The 21950-nt window shown below is 38.8% G+C and overlaps 1 protein-coding gene across 1 annotated transcript in view; it reads right to left on the bottom strand.

Annotated features, from left to right (window-relative positions):
• Positions 1 to 3469: 3469 nt before the first annotated feature.
• lrig2 (leucine-rich repeats and immunoglobulin like domains 2) overlaps positions 3470 to 21950 on the bottom strand; it is a 41310-nt gene continuing 22829 nt past the window's right edge. Inside the window, exons 10-19 of the mRNA XM_002932130.5 lie at positions 21343 to 21414; positions 17005 to 17073; positions 14697 to 14860; positions 13497 to 13817; positions 12265 to 12546; positions 11672 to 12118; positions 11177 to 11326; positions 9262 to 9408; positions 8507 to 8737; positions 3470 to 6626 (exon numbers count right to left, since the gene is read on the bottom strand). Coding sequence (XP_002932176.2) covers positions 6394 to 6626; positions 8507 to 8737; positions 9262 to 9408; positions 11177 to 11326; positions 11672 to 12118; positions 12265 to 12546; positions 13497 to 13817; positions 14697 to 14860; positions 17005 to 17073; positions 21343 to 21414 — 2116 coding nt within the window. The 3' untranslated portion in view covers positions 3470 to 6393. The remainder of the gene's footprint in view (positions 6627 to 8506; positions 8738 to 9261; positions 9409 to 11176; positions 11327 to 11671; positions 12119 to 12264; positions 12547 to 13496; positions 13818 to 14696; positions 14861 to 17004; positions 17074 to 21342; positions 21415 to 21950) is intronic.

Here is a 21950-nt window from a genome sequence, read left to right as displayed (position 1 = left end):
AAAATGGGTCTATTATCACCACTACACATTATAAAGAAGTTTCTGTTAATAGGTTTCTACATTACAATAGCTGCCATAGAAAAAAAATGGCTTAATGTTCCAAAGAGCCAAAGAGGTTCTGCCTATCATGGGCCACCTAGGGTGATCTATAGGAGAGCACTTCCAACTAAATCAATTATTGCAAGGGGGAACTGCTTGAATAATACCTCAACAAAAAAGGTAATTAGAGAAAAAGGAGGCGGGACTGTAAAATGTAACAAAAATAAATGTGGCACATGTGGGTATATCAAAAAAGAGATACCAACATAGTTCACAATAATAAAGGGGAAAAAAGAACCATTAAAAAGACGTATAAATGTCAGTCAGAATATGTAACATAGTAACATAGTAACATAGTAAGTTGGGTTGAAAAAAGACATACGTCCATCAAGTTCAACCATAATGCCTATACCTAACCTGCCTAACTACAAGTTGATCCAGAGGAAGGCAAAAAACCCCATCTGAAGCCTCTCTAATTTGCCTCAGAGGGGAAAAAATTCCTTCCTGACTCCAAGATGGCAATCGGACCAGTCCCTGTATCAACTTGTACTAAGAGCTATCTCCCATAACCGTGTATTCCCTCACTTGCTAAGAATCCATCCAGCCCCTTCTTAAAGCTATATAATGTATCAGCCAGTACGACTGATTCGGGGAGGGAATTCCACAACTTCACAGCTCTCACTGTAAAAAATCCTTTCCGAATATTTAAATGGAACCTCCCTTCTTCTAAACGGAGTGGGTGCCCTCGTGTCCGTTGGAAGGACCTACTGGTAAATAAAACATTAGAGAGGTTATTATATGATCCCCTTATATATTTATACATAGTTATCATGTCACCTCTTAAGCGCCTCTTCTCCAGTGTAAACAGACCCAACTTGGCCAGTCTTTCTTCATAACCGAGACTTTCCATACCCTTTACCAGCTTAGTTGCCCTTCTCTGGACCCTCTCTAGCTCAATAATGTCCCGTTTGAGCACTGGAGACCAAAACTGAACAGCATATTCTAGATGGGGCCTTACCAGTGCTCTGTAAAGGGGAAGAATAACCCCCTCCTCCCGTGAATCTATACCCCTTTTAATACAGCTCAGAACCTTGTTTGCCCTTGCAGCTGCTGCCTGGCATTGCTTGCTACAGCCAAGTTTATTATCTACAAGGACTCCAAGATCCTTCTCCATTATGGATTTGCCTAGTGCAGTCCCATTAAGGTTATACGGGGCTTGCATATTTTTACATCCCAGGTGCATGACCTTACATTTATCCACATTAAATCTCATCTGCCACTTAGCTGCCCAGATTGCCAGTTGGTCAAGATCCTGCTGCAGGGATGTCACATCCTGGATAGAATTGACTGGTCTGCAGAGTTTTGTGTCATCTGCAAACACTGATACATTACTCATAATACCCTCCCCTAAGTCATTTATGAACAAATTAAACAAAAGTGGACCCAGTACAGAACCCTGAGGGACCCCACTGAGAACCTTACTCCAAGTAGAGAATGTGCCATTAACAACCACCCTCTGTACCCGATCCTGTAGCCAGTTTTCTATCCATGTGCAAACGACTTCACTAAGACCAATAGACCTTAGCTTAGAAAGCAGTCGTTTGTGGGGAACGGTATCAAATGCTTTGGCAAAATCCAAATAGATTATATCTACTGCATCCCCACTGTCCAGCTTCTTACTTACCTCATCATAAAAAGCAATTAAATTGGTCTGACATGACCTGTCCTTCATAAAGCCATGCTGATTACTGCTCATAATGCCATTCTCCACTACATAATTTTGAATGTGATCCCTACGTGATTTACGAATAAGAATGTGGTTGTCCAGGGATGAGATATATTGGTGGAACAACCAGAACACTCAACACACGGTTCCTGGAACACATTAAAGAGCCATTAAAAAGGGGGAAGAAAAGTATACAGTTCCCATACACTTTAATATGGTACGTAATAAGAATTTCAGTCGGATCAAGGTAGAAGTGCTTGAGCAAATCACAGAGATATAATATAGGTGATAGAATGAGAGCATTGTGTCAAAGTGAAAACAATTGAATTTTCTTTTTGCACACATTAATACCTAATGGGTTAAATGATAGTCAAGAAAATCAAACATTTTAATAGCTCACCAGAGTCCAGAAGTTGTCTGGGTTCCCAGGGACCCGAACCCATAGCTGAAGGGAAATAACGATAAACAGTTGAGAGAACTCCAAGCATGCCGGACAACGGAGTTTGCTAAGAACGGTTTTTATTGTTCCATTTAAAATCAAGGTGCCTTGATTTTAAATGGAACAATAAAAAAAGGTTTTTTAGCAAACTCCGTTGTCCGGCATGCTAGGAGTTCTCTCAACTGTTTAACTTGTGCCAGCTTGCCTTTAAAAGGAAGGGGAATTCAGTAAGCAGCATCCCCTGATACCAGGTCACATGACCTGAAACGCACAGGGAACTGCTACACAGGTTTTCCCAAGGAGCAGGAACAAGAAGACCCACCTTCCTTCACTGTTTGCCGAGGATATGAAAGACAATTGAAATTCCTTTAGCCCAAAAGACCGGGAGGACTGCAAAAGCTTAAAAATACTGATGCTCAGTGGAGGAGAAGGGCTCACATATTGGCTACAATAGCAGGACTCAAGATGTACACTGATAAGTATGCAAATTAATGTCCACACGCTACGTAACCTGATGGACCAGACTGTTACCTGCACACTGGGAAAAGGCTACTGCCTGATATACTTTTATAAAATTACTCAGAATGGCTGAGCTGCCTGAGATAAAAATCCTCTTTAAAAAAAAAAAAAAGCATTAATGGTGGGATCTGAATACAGCAACAGCGCTGGAAATACAGACATATATCGGATACCTGTATCTTATATTTAAGGCTAAGATTTTTTACATTTTTTTTTTTAAAGGTAATTTTTTTATTGTTTTTACAACATGACAAAACAAAAATACAAACAGTGTTTAGTATATTGATATTGGAATGGTGTCGTAAGGTTTAGGCCAATACAGACACATTTTTTTTTTATTTTTAAAAGATTTTTCTGTCTTTTCTGTATGTAACCTTATGAGGCGGTAGGGCGGAGTCTAATCGAAACAAATGTTGGACCTAGCAGGGTAATTATTGGCATCAACATTTAGGGCAAGGTCACACTGGGTGGATGATTGTCAGCTTGTGGTAAAGCGACCGAACTCTTAAAAAAAAAAAAAACTCCTTGCCTGCACCTGAAAGCATTGAGATATTGGCTATGTGCCTGCACTCCGGGCAGATTCAATGCTTTCTGTACAGGCGCTCAGCCAATATCTTGTTAGGCATAGGGGCATATTGTCAGCCTGCACCTATCCGCAACCTTGTACTGAGGGATTGCTTCTGTGTGACTTCTGAACTTCAACTAGGTTATACTTGTAATTAGTCAAATCATTGTGACACAGCAAACACACTTCACAATATGCCATCTTTATTTGTGTCATGTATACCTAATAAACGTTACATTGCAGAACACTACTAAAGCGTTTATAAAACTGATCTATTGCCTTGGTAAGTCACTTGTGTCTACTAACTGAAAGGTCCCATCTGAACAAAAGTAATAATTATGGTAGAAATAAAACTGATAATTAATAAAAAATGAATTATCACCTTATTGAGAAGCTACTGAGGCCATAAACAAAACTGTTTTGTCCTTTCCAGTATGGAAACTTTTTTGACCTCATGAAAGAATAACCACGGAAGAGTTTATAAAACGTAGTGTTAAAGCGATAATGATGCAGTTCTATCAAATGGAATGCAGCCGACAATGCCATGATGTACATAAGATACTTTTCACAAATTATATTTGACATTTTTAATAATAGACTACTAAATAGTGTAATATTTTGGTTTAAAAAACAAAACAAAACAAAAAAAACTGACAAAAACATTTACAAACACACACAGGTATGTGCAATGTATACAAAAATATTCTATACCTGGTAATATTTACATATTTTACACTACACCGGTAAAACCCACTCATCAGGTGCCAGTGAGTATTCAAGTCTCTCTAGCACATTGCAGCCTAAATATTTAGCTGAGTCACTACTAGTATTGTTACAATACAAGCTGAAGTTGGCAAACCAAGTACAAGTGCACATTTTGTTGGAGAACCTCAACCTCATTTACTAGCCCCACCATCAAGCTGGTTCCGGAAAACCTATAATCGATGCACAATCTAAGATCTTCATAGACCTACCTCTAGATCTGACATGGCAGATGGATCTTCTGTCTAGTACCAGAAAAGTGAAACTATTACAGAGCAGAGGTTCCAAATATATTTAGTAGTGTGATGATGCAGGGAGGTTGTGAAACAGAAGCAAGTAATGCCAACAAAATACTAGTCTGATTAAGAATAGCTGAATATTTTTTGTAAGGCAATTCTCACACACATACAAACTTACTTTCAAGGAATGGTAAAAGCAAAAATTAAAGTGTTTTAAAATAATCAAATTATAATGTACTATGGTCCTGTACTGCTAAAACTGATCTGTTTGCCTCAGTTCTACACTACTATAATGTATATAAACCAGCTGCTTTTCAGCAATGGAGGCAATTGAAATAGGGCTAAAAGGTTGAATAGTGGATAACACCATTATATTTTACAGAGCAGTTACCTGCTTTGTAACCTGCGCCTTTTCTCCAGCTTGAATGGCTGCCCCATGCCTACACAGCAGCTTCTTTATATAAACTATAGTTGTGTTTTTGAAACAAATATGCTAGTTTTACCAGAGCAGGGCTATAGTACATTATATTTTAATTACTTTAAAACACTTTCAGTTGCTAGTGTTAATGTTCCTTCAATGAGTTTTAACTTGGTCAACAGTACACTAGAGACAAAAGCGAAATCAGTGGTATTTTAAGGTTTGCAGCCTAACAAAATGGTGTTCTGGACAGAAGTGTGCTTAAAAATGGAGGGCAAATTATATTTACATCTTGATCAAAAGGATCAACAATTAAAATTTTTGTGCAAAAACAGTAATGTCATATATGGGTTTAAATAAACAAGGCCAACAGATACACAGGGTTCAAAACAAGTTCTGAAGAAACAAAAAACATGAAGACATATATAGACTGAAAACTGTAAAATCTAAAAAGCAAGACAAGAAGTAAATTTCCATTTTAAACTCTGCTGTCTTTGTAGAATAAGCTTATATTTCTGTAGTACAAATATGAAGCACCATAGCTTGCCCTTGGAGTGAAACATGCCGCAATGTTTAATTTAGTTGTCCAAAATTCTATTATTTAGGACAGCCAACAGCATCATGCCATGAATGCTTGTAATGCCACGTATATCTGACTCAAACAAGATAAACACAAAACCTACTGACTAAAAGGAGTAACATGGTGCAGTGCAGAATTTGTAAAATACAAAAAAAAAACAAAAAACAAAAAAAAACAGTTAGTGGACTACACTCATACCAACTCTGGAACAAAAAAAATTGGGAACAGCGTGGTATGTTGCTATCAAAGCAGACAAGCCAGAGTGTGAAAATGCATTCTGTCGTACCATGAAACGGACGCATCTATTATTATGTATCATACTGCTGACAGTACTGTGTATAAAAGAATAAGTAATCTATGCGAACACACCAAACTACATTTAGACATAACAAAGCTATAAAAAGTGCTCCTTTGGAAAATTAATGGAATTACACTGTCGATATGCAGTGTATACCAAAACACTTTGGCTGTAGAAGCTGAAAACATAAGTGTACAAAATTAGTGTACAAGCACACCACATGTATCTTCCTTGTGATACAGAAAAATGGTGAGGTGGCCTAGAGAACATACTACTGGTTGGCTTCAGTTTACTTATGCAAATAGGTATAAGCTAATTAGTTCAGCTCATGAAGCAATCACATCGAAACTACAAATCCATTGTACACCTTTGGCTTTTACTGCATTAATTGCTTGAGCACATTAAGCAGCTATAGGCTTCATTGCTCACCAATTTTAGCAAGAAAAAAAAAATATGGTGACCTGTACAAGCATATTATGGAGTGTATAGGCCTGCAGGCTTGAGTTTGTTTGAAGTCACATCTACAATCAGTCCTTTGTAAGCAAATATTCATTTTAGCCATAGTCACATGATTTGATTCACCATCTGTTTTTGTATTTTCCATATGCAAGAGAAGGAGTAAGCAGGAGGTGCTTAAAATGTGATCAACTAACCGATCTGACTCTTCAGCTTTGATTGCATATTTGCATTGGTCCACGCAACCCACGTTTGTAAACAAACATATTGGAGCGATTTTTGGCCACTGGAAAAAATCTGAGGTAGTCAATACAAAGACAGGAAACCCGAATATATGTAGATATATGGGTTTTTAGGTGGCTTCTTTATAACCACCAATATTTGGAGTCCTGTTTAAATCATTGTCCTGATCACATGACCTTGGGGAGGGTCTGGGTAGGCCAACTTCCTCTGTCTTGATACAGCCCTCATTTCTAAGAAGTGGTTTCCCGGGAATTGGTACAGACAAGTGGCAGAAGTGAGGATGAGGTGCTGCAGTTAGGCCAGGCTCTTTTTTAAAACCACACAATGGACGCTGAAAGGTATCTGTAAAGACAAAAAGAACAACTACAGTTACATTAGTTTCAAACACATGAAACACACTTTATAAGCAAAGGCCTCAGATTCACAAAATTCTGGAGGGGGTGTTATGCAACTAAACAACAGAATGCCAGCACTGCAGCGCTATGGGGAAAAGCATTCAAACTTATTCCGGCAAAAGCTCTCAGCAGACAACTACTACATTTTAAAAGCATTCCACTAGCGTTAGCATGACTGAGGACATAAAATTTGCACCATACTTGAATTTTACAGCTGGGGGCAAAGTTGCAGCTTTAAAAGCCACTCCACCACTTCCTGACAGGAAGGGATACAAAACACAGAATTTTGTTTTGTGGAACTTAAATTTAACAAAAAAAAAATGCATATACTGCCCCAAAAAAGGGAAAATCTAACCCCCCCCCCTTCCCTTTTGACATGAGTTTCTACATAACTCATAAGTTCAGTTATGTAGAAAGGGTATATAAAGACCATCTGAACTTCCAGAAACTTGATGCCACATCCACAAGTTGCATACCATCACCTTCTCTCCACCTCTTGTAGGCAGGCTGAGAGAAGTGGATGTTCTCTAACCACAACTCCATGTAGCTGCAGGTTGGCCTAAATGCAGATACAGAGTGAAGATCGAACTGAAAAATGCAGCCGGCTTTTTCGCTCAACTGCGCATGCCCTTACTCAAGGCCTAGTAGAAGAAAGATCATCGCTTCCTGGTACTCTTCAGAAGTTCCCCAGTTTTCAGCTAGCAGGAGCACCAGGCCAAAGTATCAGGTAAGATATTATTAATTACTGTGGGGTGCCTAACATTTGGCAGAGATTTAACAGAAGGCGACTAATCTCCCATACCGCGGGCGACTAATTTCCCCGCAATGCCATCCCACCAGCAAGAATGTAAATCGCCGGTGGGATGGCATACATGTCACTACGATTTTCCTCAAGGAAACTTCGAGAAATCGTAGCAAGATGTGTGCCATTCCACCAGCAAAAAGTCGCACACAACAACAAAGATTGTTCGCGGAGCAACAAATCTCCCTGTAAGCCACTGCCCTTAGAGTGATGGCACGTGCAAATTAGTCACCAGCGATTTACATTGCTGGTGGGAAACCGGTAGAGAAGGTTAATGGTGGAAGACTAATCTCCACATCTGTCATAGCCCTTAGGCTAATGTTCCATGGAGAGATAAGTCACCTGCGACTAAGCTCTCCGAAATGCCTTTCTGCCAGCAACAAGGGAATTGCTGGTGGAAAGGCATACACAACGATTTGGCTTTCTGAAGTTGTGCAAAATTGCCTGCAGAAGGAAACTTTGCGTGGCTTCGGAAAGCCAAAGCGATATGTACGCTTTTCCACTTGCGACTTCCATCTCTGCTACCACAGGTGACTAACTCACTCCCGTGTGACATTAGCCTTAAAGCCTCTTTGCTTTCTAGGGAATTTGTGCACCACTCACTATTGAAAGCAGAGGGATTTCAAATCCTAGATTACCACATCACTGTAGTAATATGTTTGGGGACTATGCATACATACCTGCGTATAGTAAGTGTATAATATTAGTATCATTTAATTGTATGAATGTACATAGTGCACAAGATAATCAGATCACAACAATCACAATGAAACAAAGTAAACATGGGGCTGCAATACTGTGTAAGCTTTAACTGGGATGGGGAACTGGTGCCTGTGAACAGAGACCATTCTTTCAATCTGTAGAACGCAACCAAATAAGCTCATGCCAAGAAGAGGATGTATTTTCATATATATATGAATATATATATATTCATTTTGTTCACTTTTAACAAAGGCATATAACCCTTTATATACAACATATGCTGATTATGTACCAGAAAAACAGCGCAAAAGGAATATACATACCACAGCTAGGATTAGTGCTATCTAGCCTGTCATGGCTTGTAAGTGAAGCACGCATATCCCGTTCAGACAGAACCTCATGTTGGTATAAGGTTTCTTTTGGAATTTGTGCAATAAGGCTGGGCAATATTTGATCCTCCTCTGTTATGTACGTGTATGGGTAGAACTCTCTGGTTCTTGAGTATATGTTGGCGTTGTCATAACAATCTGAGCAAATCATAAGTGGGGCTGCAGCTGAAACAAGAAAATAAATTAAACAAATAGTGGCTATAAGCAGGTTTAAGAGCTGGCAGGAATGGATAAATACTAGAAATACCTGTGATAAAATGATGATAGCAGTTTGGTCAAACTTTTTACTTCTAGCACTTGCCTTTTTAACATTTATATCTGCCTTTTCAATGTGAAAATGTAAATGTTATCTGGTTGCCAGGGCCACTGATATCATACCTTCTACAAAAGATCCTTCAAACTGAATATCAAGATACCATTTGGTTTACAGTATTAATAAAGTATATTACACACTACAAAAGTATAGACAAAATTCTTTCAGGGAAGGGACTATAGTCTGCACAAAACTTTATCTTAAGTGAAAATCTACAAGTTAAAGTGATTGCCCAATATCACGAATACTGTGGATGAATGTATAAATGCCAACAACAAGGCCCTAACTAGAATATGTTTAATGGCTGAAGCTTATTTTTTGTTATTTGTCTGGAATGATATGCTCAGGAATTAAGAAGAAAAAAAAAACACCTTACCTGGAATTGGAAGGCCTTCCCGGGTATCAGTCGGTAGTATGGTTCCATGGCCACTGTACAGGTGTGGCATTTTGCCTTGCATGTTGTGAGAGAAAGGTGTGTTTAGGATATCCATATCAGCTTCACTGCCAGTGTCAACGTATAACCCTTTATAGAAGAATTACAAAAAATATATATATAACATTTTATATTTTTACATGGATGATATGGATTTTATGCAATTTTGTATCTTGTTTACTATCACTTTGTTGCAGATTTTTTTTTAGCATTCTAGCATTATTCTATTCTAGCATTCTATTCTAGCATTATTTAAATGATTTGTTATTGTTCATGATGTTACCATATAATGATTTGTATAAAGATTAAAAACCATTTAGTTAAAAAAATATGAAGAAATGAGGAAGTCACAAAGAGGCAAATACATTTTCATCTCACTGTAGTTGTGCTTGTTAAGTTTTCAAAATTCATTTACCTATTTATGTTACAAGAAAAAAAGAAAGAAAGAAAGGTGACCCAGGGATTAAACACTTTTGCACCACCCTCTGGTATGTCAAGGAGGTCTCAAAATTGACATAACAGAGGGTGGTGCAAAGGTGTTATTCCCTGGATCACTTTTTCTTTCTTTCTTTGACTAATTGTTTGATTATGCACACCCCCAGGCAACCACGTGAATAATCAGGTGATGGTGCTCGGTGCTCTCCTAATTAGCTTTTTTGGTTTTGACCTATTTATGTTAACCAGCTGTGAGTTGAAACCACTGACAGTCCTACTGAAGAAATCGTTAGTTATTCAGTATACAATCCATAAAATAAGCACAGCCTTATGAATAGCACAACCAAAACCCTCACCTGATGTATTTAAAAGTATGTGTAGAAATAGTACAAAAGCTGCTAGAAATACAATAGACTGAAGCATACTACCGTATATACTCGAGTATAAGCCGATCCGTATATAAGCCGAGGTACCTAATTTTACCTAAGAAAACTGGAAAAACTTATTGACTCGAGTATAAGCCTAGGGTGGGAAATGCAGCCGCTACTGCTAAGTTTTAATAATCAAAATAAATACCTATAAAATTACATTAATTGAGGCATCAGTGGAGTATATGTTTTTCTATATTTATTTAAAAGAAAAACAGTAAATTAGCTCTGTAAGCGGAGAAGAGGGTCAACAAAAACAATATGAGTACTACCCCACGCTCATTGCACATTGGCAAACTGGCAGCAGACCCAGTCCCGGAGGACACATAAGCAGCGCCGGATTTCAAATCCGGGCGCCCCTAGGCCGCCCCCTATTTCCCCCTGCGCATGCGCGAACAAACCACCTCCCGCCGCGCCGACGCAAGCGCGCATGCGCAGGCATTTAACTCCCATATGGAGCAGTGGGGAGAAGTCCCCAGCGCTCCGTATGGGAGCAAAATGTCAGAATTTTTGTGCGGCGGGCCGGCATGCCGCCCCTAAGTTTCTGCCACCCTAGGCCCGGGCCTTTGTGGCCTCACCACAAATCCAGGCCTGCACATAAGGGGGAATAAGTATTGCGTGGGCCAAGGCACTGGAGGGTCTGGTTGCAGGTGGCCTAATTTGCACACAAAGGAGAGAGGGTGCTAGTCTAGAGGGACCCATGGCACCCGACTCGAGTATAAGCCGAGGGTGATTTTTTTTAGCACATTTTGGGTGCTGAAAAACTAGGCTTATACTCGAGTATATACAGTACTTTTGTAGATGAAACCCATCAAACATGAAGACAGAGAAACAAAAAAACATTTTTCCTTTCTCTGGAACTGTAAAAAATGTGAGCTGGCTTTGGGAAAAATATTAACCTAATTCAGTTTTAAGGTCACTCAGAGTTTATGCTGTAATTACACATAGACTGTAAAATTAGGCTGTTTATTACTGAAATAATTAATAATGATTACCATCTGTTCCTTTGTGTACACAGTTATTCGCAGGAGGCATAAGTTGCTGGTGGCTGCCTGCCTCAGAGTTACTATACCCTTCTGGTGGCTCTGAAAGTGTTCCCTGTGAAGACAGGTAGCTGGGAATATCTGCTGGTAGATTCATGTCCTCTGCAGGAAAAATGTGATGTATAAGGTTAAAACTAAAAAAGAATTTAGACTGACAACTTGTTCCTGTGCTTTAGGACACAGTAATAACTTGCCAGATCCACACAGTGTTATCATTTCAACAGGCATATCTTATACTGAGCTGGTGATTTTACAAATACCATATTATAATCATACATTAATAAATGACAAAGGCACATGATTGTAGTCTTCATGTAAAAGTGTTAAACTGTAGCAATGTAGATAATGTATTATGTCACCAGCTCTGCAAATTATTTAAAGACCAGCCAAAATATTTACAAGAAAAAAAGAAGAAAATAAAGATACAAATCTTCAAAGCAAACTCACCTGTGTTGGTTATGCTGTAATCTTCACTTTTCCTTCTCATGTGGTATATTACAATAACCCAGACCAATGAAGTTCCAACCACACAACAGACTACCACTATTATCACAATGCCAACAGTAGTCCACCCATCTTCTTCGTAACCAATATTTTGTGAAGAATCACAATTTGGTGAGGAGAGGACATGAAGGTTAATGTGACCTCTTTCTGTGCCAAGTGTATTAGACATGCTGCAGGTATATTTTCCTGCATCCTCTGGGCCTGCATCAACAATGATCAGCAGCTGGTTGGCTGCAGCAAAGAAGTGACGCTCAGTAACCTGAAGTGGTCCATCATCTTTTGTCCAATTAAGGCGGGGAGCTGGACTTCCTCCTGCTATACAGTGCAAAACAGCTGTCTCTCCCCTAGCCACTGTCCTGTCTTCCAAAGGTCTTACAAAAGATGGCGTTTCTGTAAGAAAGCAAACAATAGAGAATGTTTGGAAGAATGCTTCAGTTGCAAAACTAATTTTCTCATATGTAAAGGGTTTTTAAGAAGATGTTGCTATCACTAAAAAACTTTTAGTAAAAAAAAATAAAATTGCAATATCTTCTTACCTAAAACAGTGAGAGTAACATTGGCAGATATACTACCAGCAGCATTCTGTGCTGTGCAGCTATAAAGACCCATATCTTCAATTTTTACATTGACAATAAAAAGAACCTCATCTTCTGGCATAACATGCATTCTTCGCTCTCGGGCTGCAGGAAAATCTGTCCCACCATCTTTCTGCCATGCAATTTGTGGAGGTGGATGACCTTCTGCTGCACATTCTAAACGTGCCATGGCACCAGTACGAATAGTAAGGTCCATAGGGGTTTTCAGAAATGAAGGCATTTCTATAGCAAGTGAAAGAATACATATTAGTTATTAACATGAATATATTTGAAGAGTGAAAATAACATAGAAGCACTGGCAGTAAATGCCAGGTGTATATATATTTATTTTAAATACGTCAGGAGGTGTAAAAACATTCATATAAACAATTTACTATATCATTCAATGCTTACATTGCTTGAAAACAGATGTTTACACACTTTTAAACACTTTAGAAAGCTGTTTTATGTGTTATTACCAACAAAAATACAGAAGTGAAGTCTCAGTTTCAGCTGTAAATTACTACCTATACAGTATTCAATCCTGGAATAAAAACTGTAAAACCTATGTAAACTTAAACTGCAATTTTCATTTGGATAACGGTAAATGGCTACAGTCCCGAAACTGCTAGCACAAATGCCTTTCATTCTACACAAGACAATGGCATTTTTCTGTTCTTGGGAAAGTCTAAAAGCGCTACTGTTTATAATTAAGGGGATTTAGCAGTTTTCTATGGAGAATTCCCAACAAGGGGATCCCACAAATATACAAATACAAAACACAAATCAAATAAGTTTATGTAACACTAACATGAGGAGTAATAATAGGCCTTATTTAAATGGTGCATAATTTAAAAAAGACTAAAGCTGCAATACTAATGATACTGAAATTATGAATGGGCATGGATTTTGTTTTGCTATAGCAAAGCAAATTTTTTGGGGGGTTGTTAAATTAAAGTTGCTTTTTCAAATATAATGATTGTTACTTTTAGCCCGGATTTAAATAATAGCATATGTATTATTTGTCATGGGCTATCTGGTGGAGGTATTTTATAATATATGTTATATATGCTACCTTTAAAATGATTATAATGTGATATTAAGTCTACAGGAGTCCATTACATTCAACTTATTTTATTTTATCCAGCTGAAGAGAAATGTAACACCTAAAGCACACACACACAAAAACTTACCATTCACAGTGAGTTTAGCTTTGCTAGAGTAATTTGAGCCAAAGTGATTGGTTATAACACACTGATATTTCCCCTCATCTGTAAAATTGACATTAAAAAGATGCAGGACTGTAATGTACTCAATGAGTTCGATCCCATGTTTATGATATCGAGCAAAGTTTTCCACCTCTGCATCATACAGCACTTCACCATCCTTCCTCCATGCTGTAGACATTGGTGTATCACTGCTGCTTGCAGCAGCACAGGTCAGAGACACATTCATTCCTTTCAGTGCAACTGTGGTTTCAGGCTGTAGTTTTATTTGTGGTTTGGGAAAATTATCTAGAAATAGCAAACAAAAAAGGTTATATTATGACATTTTACTCTACTGCATCTGAATAAGTCTGTGCTAGGGATGACTGGGAAAAATAAGTTGGTGGTACATTGCAGGAAACATCAGCTTGGCAAAACATTCGATTTTTCTTACTAGCATTTTTTCCAACTTGAATGGCTGCCCCCATGGCTACATAGCAGCTTATTCATATAACTATATTAGTGCTACTGCAGCAAACACACAATATCTACCAGTTCTGGGCAACAGTACATTATATTTCGATTACTTTTATTTTTTGGTGTTACTGTTCTTTTTATGTAATTTATGTAATTGCTATTGAAAGCAGTCTTTATCACTTTCTTTTCTGACTCTTAACACAATATACCAAGAGTCAAGGTCTTTTAATCAGCTTCAATCAAGTGGCTTGCAACGTTGTTTCATAAGTCAGAGCCAGGAGTGCAGAGACTAAAAAAAGCGATAAACTTTGCTTTTAATAGCAATTACATTTGCACATAACTTTACAACCACTGACATGTGTTAATGAAAGTATACTGGAAAATTATATTTTTATTATGCAAAGAGAGAGCTTGGCAACATCACTAGTGCTGTTCCAGCAGAATTATACCAACAAACTGCTTATAGTCCATATAGAGTGAATAAATCCTTGAAACTACAGTTAGTGTTGCCTTAGATATTTATCCTGCTGTCTCTGCAAAAGTTTTTTTCCCCAAACCATTTTAGACTGTGTTTCCAAAAATAGGTGGATTGTTAAAAGTTGCAAATTGAGGTCCAAGCTTTAGATGTACAGTATATTATGTTGTGTGCATTAAAAAACAAGTAACGCCGATTTTTACAGTAAAAGAGAATCAGTATAAAGAACTACAAACCACAGATAAAATCTTCAGCATCCACACTAAGAGGTGAACGTCCAGCCAGCCAATTAGGATGTGCACAGCTCACATTAACAAACTGATGAAATCCATTGTCATTTAACCAGTGTGGGAACCATTTTAACTGGCAGTCGCAGAGCAAATTGCTTGTGTTTAGAATTCTGCAAACACATTAAGAAAAACATCTAAAAAGAAAAATCTAAAGTACAGAAAATATTTGTATAAATGTAACAATATTTGGGTGTTTATGTTAAACCGGCTATAAATAATTATCTCAATATTCTCATACATGCATGGTAATAAAAATAACAAATGTTTTAGTTTAAGAGTAAAAAAAAGGGCCTTAAATTCTGGTCCATTAGGTTACAGAGACATGGTCTACATAATAACATAGTAAGTTAGGTTGAAAATAGACATATGTCCATCACGTTCAACCATAATGCCTATATATAACCTGCCTAACTTCTACTTGATCCAGAGGAAGGCAAAAAACCCCATCTGAAGCCTTTCTAATTTGCCGCAGAGGGGGAAAAATTCCTTCCTGACTCCAAGATGGCAATCGGACCAGTCCCTGGATCAACTTGTACTAAGAGCTATCTCCCATAACACTGTATTCCCTCACTTGCTACTTTAACTATTAAAGGATTCTAACAATTCTGACATATTTGTAGAAGCCAATTACTTTGGGAGTATGTAATTAAGTTTGTCCACATCTAGTAATGCATAATAACCAGTCAGATACCTGCTGGTTGGCTGCTATGGGTTACTAGACAAGTAGCAAACTTGAGACTTTTTATTACATTCATCCCATTTATTCTTTCCCCCATTTTTTCTATTTCTTTGTGCATTTTATGCCTTCCTGTTATTTCCCTTTTTTTAAAGGAGAAGGAAAGGTTAATAAAGAGTTACTCTCAAGCTGCAGGCATACCTTCAGTTCTCTCAATAGTGCCCTTAAAGGAAAAGTAACACTAAAAATTTTTAACTAAAAAATCTATTCTACCCTCCCCCAATAATTGCCCTATCCTGAAAACCATGTTATTTTGAATGCTTTAGAAGAAAATACCTGTTAAACTTGGCTTCCGGTCATTTGAACAAAAGCGATACGGCAATGAAGGGGAAAGTATCAGGGTATCATCAACTATGTGGCGATCGATTGATCGAGCTTAGCCTGACTCCTTCCTATACAGAAGGAAGGCTTGGCTTGATCAATTGATCGCCACATAGTGGATGCTTCCCCTGAAACTTTCCCTGCATCGCCGTATCGCCTTTGTTCAAATGACCAGAAGCCAAGTTTTTTACAAGTATTTTCTACTAAAGCATTCAAAATAACAAATGGTTTTCAGGATAGGGCAATTATTGGGGGAGGGTAGAACAGATTTTTCAGGTAAAAATGTTTAGTGTTACTTTTCCTTTAAGTCTCCCCATATTTCACCTGTTCAGATGATCAGAAGCCAAACAGGAAAAAAAAAACACTGAGCCGTGTAAAGAAAGTTCCCATAATGCCTTGCTCCTGAACCGAGACCCAGACCAGTGTACATGCTCAGTTTGTAAGTCTATGAGGAAGCTTCCTGCTGATTGGCTCAGATCCACATTCCTAAGGGGGGAGTGAGTTCTTACCATTCTTGAGGGAGGGGGGAGAGGAGAGAGCTGCGTGTCTCAGGCAGAGGAAAACAGATGCAACAAATCTTTTGACAGAGAACTCTGTGAGTGCTTATTGCTGTATTTACATAGACCTTTCTGATAAAGCTTACTTAGTTTTTACCTTTCTTTCTCCTTTAGGGCTCTGGCACACGGGGAGATTAGTCGCCCGCGACAAAACTCCATTGTCACGGGCGACTAATCTCCCCGAACTACCATCCCACCGGCGAAAATGTAAGTTGCCGGTGGGATGGCACACGCTGCGCAGGCGATTTTATCATTTGCATTTGTGTTTGCCCCATTCCCTTTATCTGCCGATGTTGCCGTGTATACTGTATATCTGTGTTTTTGGGTTTGCACATTTGTGGTTTTCTGGCAGTCTAAATGACAGGTTGTGACACTACCCTTAATATTTCCTACTGATTCAGCCTTACAGCGAAGACACTTGGGACGATTAGTCAGTGCAAATTAAAGAAGTCGGCTGCGATGACTAATTGCCGCATGTGTCTTCACCCTTCGATACCTATATTTGGTCACGGAATAAGACATAAAAAGGAAAAGAGGTATATCTTTATCATTCTCTATAACAATGCCATCTAAAACTATTTTACTTTACACAAAAGCAAATCAGCAAAAGGAACATAAACAGAATGCCTTTTATACTTACAACTCTTGAAGTTTCATGAAAGAAAAGCCATTTTCTTGCACAGATAATATAGCATTATTGCTCAAGTCTCTGAGTGAAAGAAAAGCAAACGTGTAACAAGTAAATACAATTTTATGTTTTATAGTACCGATTTAAGACAAACTTGGCAAATACAGGTTCTACATAAAAATTGTGAGGCATAAACCAAAAAAGTACTGTTATAATATGTATTTCTGATAGGCTAATGTCCCTCTAGGACAGTGCTGTCCAACTTCTGTGTTACCGAGGGCTGGAATTTCTTTGACCTACGTGGCGGAGGGCCGATATTGGTAGTCAAACGTTGACTACGCCCATGTATGTGAAAGCCACACCCTCTTATCAAGACACACCCCTTTGTCACACCCATTTTTAGACAACACACATGCTGGCATCTGTAGAAACTGCAGAGAGGGAGCTAGCGCACAGGTAAGAATGTGTTTTTCTCCTGCCTCTGCTGCAGAGTACAAGCTCCCCATTTAATAGTGTAAAATAGAAAATCAATAAATAAATTGTAAGAATTGTCAAAATGACACATAGAGCTAAATTAATGTATTTTGGGAGCATTTATTCACAAACTGGGGACCTATATTACAAGGTCAGCACCAGTGACACCTACTGTAGGTACATATGCTGACAAAGCAGTAAGAGAATGCCTGGTACATACACTGGCACAGCACTGCTACAAACTCAAAGACCAGAAACGGAACAGGTGTACCACTGGCATCAAAGTGAAGCCATAGTAGTGCTTACATTCTTCCATGCCAGATTATGGTATATTGCTTTCTCTACTCTAGCACAAAAAACAGCATTTTGAAGTCAAGAAGTCACTCCAGCACCCTCTGTATTTATCTTGAAAAATATTGCCTTAACTATGTGCAGATTAGCATAGTGCCCTAATACAGGAGATTCAGTGATCAGTGGGACCCCAAAATATTTATACATGCACTTAGATTGTAAGCTCTACGGGACAAAGACCTCCTTCCTACCATAAATTATACCACATGGCACTGTGTATTTACACTTATTTATTGTATTTATTATAATACTTGTCCTCCCTGTGTGTAAGTTTCTCTGTTGTAAAATTGTACAGCCCTGTGTATCCTTGTAGCGCTTTCTAAATAAAGTTATACATACATACATACATACATACAAGACTACAAAACAAAATTGTACAGGTTTAGTAGCACAATAGATTTATATAGACCAGAATAATCCTCAACATTTATACACAAGGAAACCTTTTACAGCACTCATTAAAAGGCACATAAAACCCACATAAAATGGTACAATAACCCTCAGCAACAACTGGTACCCTGATTTCCTGTATCAAATTGAACACTGACCTCCAGCACTGAAATGTAATAGGAACCCTCAAGTGGTTCACTGACTCCTGGCCCAGATTTGTCCCCTGTGCTCTGGGTATTGCAAGGAAGGATGCACATATATCAACCCCACAAAATAAACTGGTTTAGTGACACGCAGCATGCAATGATACAAGAACCCCCAGTATAAACCGGTACAATGACCCCCCCACCCTAAACATAAAATGTTATACTGTCCCTGCAGTACTAAATATACTAGGGATCCAAGCAAATAAACTGGCAGTGACCCACATGCATAAAATAAATTGGCAGAGAAACCCGTGCATGAAATAATACCCCAGTATAAATTGGTACTGTGACCCATGAAGCCCAAAATTCACCACATCATAAATTGCTACAGACACCCCTAATATTAATCACCAGCAGGGACTGACACTGTGACCCACAGCATTAAAAATCTTTACTTCTGCAGTTAGGCTCACCAGTTTTAGGGCAGGCTCTGGTAGTATGATGCAGGCATCGGCAGCAAGTTTAGGGACCAAGTTAAGGCAGCAGATGGCAGGTGGTAAAAGACCGGATGACGATCGCGCAGCCGCAGGGAAAGTTGACAAATACAATGGGAACTGCGGGGGGGGGGGCGCTTGTGCCGTGAGGGGGCAGGGCTTATGGCGTCATATCTTGCCGTCCTATCAGCGCGGAGGAGACTGACTGGATCAAGCAGGGAGACTTTACTAAAGGCGCGGGGAGACAGTGCTCAATGTGTAGACGCACAGGCTGCCTGTTTGATAATCGGATTAGTTAGGGTAGATGCGCGCACAGCCTAGACAGTTCAGATTTACCCACAGTGTTGCAGGCCGCCAGTTGGACAGCACTGCTCTAGGAGATTAAGTCGCTGCGATTTTTAAAAAGCGAGTTCCAGGTTACAGGAGATTTCAACAATGAAGCGATTTTATCTCCACAAATCCAGGTGCCATATTTCCAGCCCACAATTAGAAATGACATTCAGTGCAATGGAGAAATCGCAGCGACTCCCCGCTCAGGGGGTTTAAATTCCATCGATTCCAATAGTTTTTGACAATGCTTTGTCAAATGTAAAATTGCTCTAAAAAGGGTCTCATAGTGATTCGCGATTTGAAGTAGTATTGTCGGTTTAGTTACTGTTGATAATATTTTACTCTATGTAGAGACAAACGAGAGACTTGTCACTTCAAACCGCTTTTTAAAAAACACTGACTAAATCTCCCCGTGGGACATTAGTCTTATATGTAATGTGGAACACAGACTATCAAACAGGATCAGGCTTTTAAGGGGGTGGCAATCTAACACCTAGGGCACGATAAAAATCATATGGTTAGCTTTAAACTGGAGAATTACATTCTACAAATCGCAGAAGTTTCCTCACAAGGAGGGAATAAATGTATATCGCCGGTGGGATGGCATTTCGGGGAGATTTGTCACAGGCGACTAATCTCCCTGTGTGCCACAGCCCTAAGAATGCTACTGATTGCATTACCTTTGCCTTTCTTCACATGTCAGTTGCACCATTGTGCCTGAATTACTTTTCTCAGGAAGAAAACAATAAACCCAAGTATCTAAGGGCTCTGGTACACGGGGAGATTAGTCGCCCGCGGCAAAACTCCCTGCTCGCGGGCGACTAATCTCCCCGAGTTGCCTTCCCTCTGCCATCCCACCGGCGAACATGTAAGTCGCCGGCGGGATGGCAGACGCGGCGGCGCGATTTCGCGCAAATCGCCGAAAAAGACTCGCGAGGCTTTTTCGGCGATTTCCCGAAATCGCCTCGCCGCGTCTGCCATCCCGCCGGCGACTTACATGTTCGCCGGTGGGATGGCAGAGGGAAGGCAACTCGGGGAGATTAGTCGCCCGCGAGCAGGGAGTTTTGCCGCGGGCGACTAATCTCCCCGTGTACCAGAGCCCTAAAGGTGGCAATACACTTTAAGATCTGCTAATTTGTCGAGGTCGCCAAACAAGCAGATCTTATTCTCGATATGCCCACCTAAGGTGGGTGATATCAGGCTAAGTATATGGGTAGTCGGACCGAGGACTCCATCAATGAACTGAAGTGGTCTGAAGAACCCGAATTCGCAGCTGAAATCTGCCCATTTACCCATGTATTGCCACCTTAAGTTAAACTTTAAAATGATACAATCACATCTTTTAAAAAAGATCAGCATTATCTACAGTGCTGTACACAAGAGATACAGATAAATCGACAAGCAACATAGGTTGCTTTTTTAGAATGAGTATGTTGCACCTGTCTATATATTGGCATAAAAATAATAATGCCTTATTATCCTGCAAAGTGGAATAGCCATATGTTGTTGCAGTGCTCTAGCCATGAGCACAGATCATATGTTTCAGAATGCAAATTAAATGTTTGATTAACATTCATGTAAGCTTTTTCGGCAGGGACCTCTTTACCTCTTGTATTGGTTATTTTGTTATGTATTCTTGTATGTTTAATGTATGCATTCATTTATTGTACAACACAGTGGGATATGTTGGCATTTTACAAATACCTGTTTCAAATTTGGTAAAAGCACCCCCACTGTAGCATAATAAGCTTGTTGACAAGCAGTCTGAAAAGGTTGGTGTATTTATTGTTATAGTCAGAAACTAGCAATGATAATGTTAAGGTTTCTGGCAATTTCTCATTGCAATCTTGTGCAAAATAAAATAACACAAAATAATAACCAGGACATTAAACAATTTGGTTTCACCCTTAATTCATACATACTGCACTGGATAAGCTACCCAAAAGTATACTGTAAGAGATTATTTGAACATTGAGAAAGCAAAAGAAAGCCTGAGAGAATGCTGGAGGGAATTCCAGAGACTCCCTCTCCAACTTTAAAAGGGCCTTAAAAAAATTAAAAAAACGAAACAAAATAAGCCAGTGGTAGAGATATGGAAAAGTGGAAGAGTAGTTAGTGAGGTGTGAGAACAGAGAGGTTTAAGAATAGTTAAGTCAAATACTTACAGATGCTGAAGTGAATCTAGGCCAGTAAACGCTTTCATTGTGATGGATTTAATTTTATTTCCTTGCAATATTCTGCAATAAGAAGCAGACAGTTGCCAGTGTCAACATGGACAAGATAATTTTTTCTTTCTATTTTTAATGGCAGATGCAAGATTTTTTTTACACTAAATTTAATAAAATATTCTAAAATGTATTTTTAAAAGAAGCGGTTACTTTATAAAATACATTGACCTAATACATATGAAATAAATAGATACATTACCAGATGTTTTATACATTTAACACTTTTTTCATTTTGGGCTTCAATAGAAAGTATAGTAGGCACAGAGTTAATAATAAGTAGAGTCCCATAGAAGTCATTAACCCACTGTCTTTTCCATTTCAAAAGCTCAATTTCTTCAGTGGTGCAGTTATTCAAATCACTTAGCTTAAAGGAACAGTAACATCAAAAAATTAAAGCGTTTTAAAGTAATTAAAATATTATGTGCTGTTGCTCTGCAAAAAACTGGTGTTTTTGCTACAGAAAAGCTACTGTGTAACCATGGGGGCAGCCATTCAAGCTGGAAAAAAGGAGAAACGGCACAGGTTACATAGCAGATAACTAGTAG

Source organism: Xenopus tropicalis, chromosome 2 (assembly GCF_000004195.4).
Source record: "Xenopus tropicalis strain Nigerian chromosome 2, UCB_Xtro_10.0, whole genome shotgun sequence".
Lineage (NCBI taxonomy): Eukaryota > Metazoa > Chordata > Amphibia > Anura > Pipidae > Xenopus > Xenopus tropicalis.
This window is presented reverse-complemented; position numbering and strand designations above follow the sequence as displayed.